The sequence below is a fragment of the Glossina fuscipes genome, unplaced genomic scaffold (genome assembly GCF_014805625.2).
Source record: "Glossina fuscipes isolate IAEA_lab_2018 unplaced genomic scaffold, Yale_Gfus_2 61535, whole genome shotgun sequence".
Lineage (NCBI taxonomy): Eukaryota > Metazoa > Arthropoda > Insecta > Diptera > Glossinidae > Glossina > Glossina fuscipes.
In genome coordinates, this window is record NW_024003747.1 from 188,214 (window position 1) to 193,187 (window position 4,974).

Here is a 4,974-nt window from a genome sequence, read left to right on the forward strand (position 1 = left end):
CAAAAATAGTGCAACAGTCTAACATGCTTATAGGAGTGGTGTAATAAAAGAAGTCGGCCTAGTAATGACCCATTACAGCAAAGTTTACAAGCGGAAAAACCTAGAAGGTCATTTCGTCCTTTGCCGTCTAAGGATGTACAAAACGGTGTTGGTTATTGGCCTATATTGTCAAACAGGTTGACATGTAAAATTCCACTATGTAAGGGTACAACCCAGTGGTCATGTAGTAAACGCTTTATGGTTAAACGCTAAAAATAGTTGTGTCATGGATTTTTATGTTTTCCAATGTAATGGAAAGTATTATTTATATTTGAAATATTCTATTATTGTACGCAGTAAATGTGTAGAACTGAATGATTTTGCATGATAATTTAAAAATACATCAACATGTTTTTTTGAAAATTTAAGTTTCGTGTATTTTTATTTCTCCCGTTAGCTGGAGTATAAAACAATCACTATAAATATTTCCCTTTAAATTAAAACATTTCGAAAGTTCTATTATTGTTAAATATTGAACCAAATTTTAATTTATTGCTGCCACGCATTTTATTAACGACAATTGCGCTATCAAAGTATCCTTGTGTGGCAGTAAAGCTATTTGAAAGAAGTCATCAATACTCTCCTTAAACAAATCAATTGCTTGAAACACTTTTTGTTCTTGCATAGCTTTTGCCGCTTTACGATACAATTCTTCAATTTTAATTAAACGGGATACACTCTCTTTTAAAGAGACGTTTTTCCGGCATCGTGCGCATCTTACATCTTTTAGAACATCTCTCGGAAAATGTAAAATGTTACTACAGTTATTTGATGGGCACCTTAAAAATATGATGAAAGTAGTGAACTTAAAAATATAGACCACACTGTTATGTATTAAATTTCAGTTTTTAGGATGCAGCGAACTTAATTCACGAAATATAAGACTTTTTGCATCCTACATGAAAGGTCACTTTATTTAAACAATATTTAAATATACATTTAGCAACTTACCAAAATCGTACTTGTTTGTCTAATTTCTGCAATGTTGGCCAGTTCTCTTGGCAGGCCATGCAATTGCAATCGAATAAATAACGGCCTCTTAGGGATCTCTGACGATCTTTTAAATTCATCTTAGTGAAAATTGGACCGTAGTTCTCAGCTATCACTTCATTGGGATGATGAGGTTTTGTCGCTGTTAATATAAGATTCTTGCCCACAAAATACCGTGCTACTGTGGGCCAACACTCATGGTTAAAGTAAGCCCCAGTATTATACAAACCGGCACCAATGTACATAATTTTTGAGCCATCAAAAATGTGATCTACACTTTTAACTGTCTGATAAATCTCATGAGCATTATATTGTAAAACTTGTAATAAGCCTAAGAGGCCGGTGCAAACTTTTATTTCGATGGCGGTAGGAATAAAACCCTCAGTTTTGCGTGGACCAAAATATTGAGCTCTTTGCAAACAACGCATTAGAAAGCCCGCCATTAAAGACCGTTGCAAGTAATCATCTGCCTGCCGTGAATCTTCATGAGTGCAGAGATTTTTATATAATAAGTCAGAGGTTTTAAGAGCACTCTCCACATTAGGAGCTTGTGTGAAGATTCTGAGTGCTATATAACACAAAATTGACATACCAGAGCCTGTGTAAATAAAATAATTATTAAAATTGTTAAATTTGCAAGCATGCTGGCTTACCGATAAACAAATCCATAAATTGACATTCAAAGCGATGATAACTTTTGCAAGCCTCCACCATGCATTGAGCGGAACAAAACGCCAGACCAGAGCAATTTGAACAAGGCACCGGAGTCACTAACCTAGAAACACGTTTTTAACAGGTCTTATTGAGTACATGTTTATTGCTATTTATACTTTTCCAGACAATGACAACAAAATCCGCCGTAGAAAGAAGGCAAAAGACAAGCAGCTATCGGCTTTTCATTTAATATTACATCGCCCGTTCTTACTTCATTTTGAGCTGCAATAAACCGCCCTTTCTCTTTGCTTTCCACCAGCTTAACTAACTGAGAAGCACCTTTGAGATCAGGATTTTCACCATTTGTCAGCAGGGGACCCTTGTCAATCAATTTCAGTTTTGGTTGTTTTTTTTCTGATTTTTTTGAAGCCCACTCTTCACGACAGACCTCAATCGTGTGTTTTTTGCCGCCAGCGAATTTTTCAGCAATTTTCAACGAAATCTCAGCGCGCGGCATTTCATCTATAACTATTTATAAAAGAGACGATGAATAAACATGTTAGTTTACTAACAAAAAAAAAAAAATAACTACGCTCGTAAGCTTTGGCTAATTGTATATAATAATCCACATTTTTGTGTGTGTCCAGGCCAAAGGAGGCAGCTAATTTCAAATCACTTAATGCAACCTTCCCCTCATCCATTGCCAGCAATATGGCGGCTCTTGTCCGAAAAGCCATAGCTAAACTAAAACCGCCATCTATTTGCTTATTTACACCTAAAATTGCAAACCCAAAGTTTCAGCCATAATTGCAATAAACAAGTATTCTAAGCTATTTTACCTTTAGCTGGGGCCCTGGTAACAGCTAAATTAGCAAATACCAAGGCTTGTGCCAAATTTTCTTGTTTATTTGTGTTAGCGCTAAGTATGTAATATTTTTCTGCATCCATTCTATTTTGGGCAGAGAACAAAGCATCTTTTTGCTTATAGACGGGTTGAACATTTTCCAAAATGCGCAGTACAGTGTCGCAAATTTCCGGGTCATTAAACATTGAAAGTATGCGTGCTTGATTCGATTTCGATTGACCAAAACAGTTTTGTAACCATTTTTCCCCGCACGTTTGCTTCGTTTCAATATAGAATTTATTAAAAAATCCTTTTTTATCTGATTGTATCGTACGAGCACCGCAAATTTTCTCGTAATTTCTATCCATTGTACTTATCTATTTTAATGAAGTTTGCATCGTAAAATATAAATTTTAAAACTTCTTCAATGATTTGAATGGTGATGGTATTATTCTTTACAAAAATTTTTCTCTGAACAGAGATCGTTTTTGTTGTACATATGAGAATTTCTAAAAATACAATTTCCTACTGAATTTTGACAGCATTAGAGTATAAGTATATTTTTTTGAATAAATTCGCCCACTCGCAGTATAATGGAAAAGATTGACCCTTCGACATTTCGAAGACTAGTCTTCGCACTACACTACTAACCTTTCAGTCTATTTTCTTTTCAAAAACAGCACCGATAATCTTAGTTCGGAGTGTTCACCCCATTTTAGTATGACAATTTATTTATTTGTTCTAAATTAGAATAAATATTTTGAACTTTACGATAGGACAACACGGGAATTCTAAAAACGCAATTGCTTACCTTCCTATACAATGGAAAATAGTGTCGGCCGGTGGAGATATTCATTTAGAATTCTACACAAAAATCTTTTTGCTTTAGCAAGTGCGTAAATGAAAAATACGTATTTAAGCGAAGTTGTTCCGTTATGACTTTTAACAATAAATTTTTGAGCAATTGTGTTAAATTCGCTTTGTTCAAGCGAAGAGAGGATCGTAGTAATGGTAAGTATAGCATTTGTGTTGCAGAAATCTCACTCATTGAAAGCTAAAAAAATATCCCAAATATTTTGATAATATTTATAATTTTTACTATAAATAGCACTCATTAAAAATTGTACCAATTTGATTTAATTGTTGAAAATGCTCTTTTGAATTGTTTATAATGCCTTTTAGGGAAGTGTAGGGAATAAACAATTTCAATTATGAAATTAGGAAGGTTCCCAGAGAAATATTTCCGTATATAGATTCTGTCACGGTCAACCAATCAATACCCAATTAACAAAAAATTTGTGCAATTCGTTATTGTATCCTTCGAAACGCCAATAGACTCACTGCCCGGCAAATATATTCAAGTCGCTATATGAGATACTTTGTGAATTCTCTGACTATAAAAAGGAATACAAGAAAAATAATCTCTCGCCAAAGTTTTCATTCGAAAAATTTTGTTTACTGCAATAGCAATTTGAAGACGTAATATAAATACTTCTTTCGCAGTTAATGAGGTTTTGTCATGATTTACATCACCTGCTGATCGATGTCCTTAGTCCACTCATTTCCAATGCTACGTCCTTATTTTTAATCTTTTGAAGAAGCGAATGCCTTTTCTTCTTACAAGTCGTATGCCGACGGGAACCTATTTAATTTAAAAGGAATGTATATGACCAAATATTTTGTTCCATTATGTTATGTTGTAACACCTATGGAGAATCGTCGAATCACTATTAAATAGGTTGCTGAGGATGTCGGCATATCCTATAGTTTAAGCCATGCAATGTGGCATGATAATGCATCAGTTCAAACATCGTTGCTTGGTTGTAATCATGCTTCAAAGGTCCAGAAAGGGCCGAGTTTTGTCAGGATTAAGTAGATAAAGATCGCTGACGAGTTCAAGGTCCCACCAAAAAACGTCTACCAAAAATGTTAGTTATACCTTGGGCAACCAGAAAAGACTTTGATACAAGATGCATAATGAGGAGGGAAGCACAACGATTTGTTTAACCATTAGAGGCAAATATAGATTTAGACTGCGCAGTTTGCGAACGCAAATTTTAGTGGACACATTGTAAAATTTTTATATTAAAATATTAAAAATTATATCTTTTTGTCAAATAAGGGTTTATATTCAATGATAATCTTTGTGCGCGATAGTCTTCAAAAAATAGATCTATTTTATGCAAATTCTGTAGAGTTAAATTTTACATTAAGTTAGTCTTACACTTCTCATCATGGAATATGAAAAATTTGACATATCGCCTTACGAAGATTCATTTTTTTGTCAAATTATTGCTATGATCTACATATCGATTTTCACCAAGAAATGAGAATTTATCGCGAACTTCTAAGAATTGCAGTATTTTTCATACAAAAACTACGACAACCTTGCGTAAAGCGGCGGGTGGTTTCTGTCGATATGCTTTTGTTATTGTTCTTCATGACAG

The 4,974-nt window shown here is 34.2% G+C and overlaps 1 protein-coding gene across 2 annotated transcripts; it reads right to left on the reverse strand.

Moving 5' to 3' along the window:
• Positions 1 to 488: 488 nt before the first annotated feature.
• LOC119643696 (SET and MYND domain-containing protein 4) lies at positions 489 to 3,465 on the reverse strand. 2 transcript variants are annotated; one of them, XM_038043100.1, is made up of 7 exons: positions 3,339 to 3,465; positions 2,523 to 2,904; positions 2,276 to 2,458; positions 1,860 to 2,211; positions 1,683 to 1,804; positions 991 to 1,627; positions 489 to 818 (listed from the first exon to the last, which is right to left on the reverse strand). In XM_038043100.1, exons 1-7 carry the CDS (start codon positions 3,381 to 3,383, stop codon positions 524 to 526), a joined length of 2,016 nt encoding a protein of 671 aa, XP_037899028.1. In that variant the 5' UTR covers positions 3,384 to 3,465; the 3' UTR covers positions 489 to 523. The 2 variants fall into 2 exon arrangements, with proteins under 2 accessions (XP_037899028.1, XP_037899029.1); XM_038043101.1 differs by lacking the exon at positions 489 to 818 and adding an exon at positions 835 to 934 and having other exon boundaries at positions 3,339 to 3,458.
• Positions 3,466 to 4,974: the final 1,509 nt, after the last annotated feature.

Coding starts and splice junctions, on each gene's coding strand:
- LOC119643696 (XM_038043100.1), bottom strand. CDS start 3,383: ATGAATATCTCCACCGGCCGACACTATTTTCCATTGTATAGGAAG. Junction 1,805..1,859: donor TGTTGTCATTGTCTGGAAAA/GTATAAATAGCA, acceptor ACGTGTTTCTAG/GTTAGTGACTCCGGTGCCTT. Junction 1,628..1,682: donor ATTTATGGATTTGTTTATCG/GTAAGCCAGCAT, acceptor TTATTTACACAG/GCTCTGGTATGTCAATTTTG.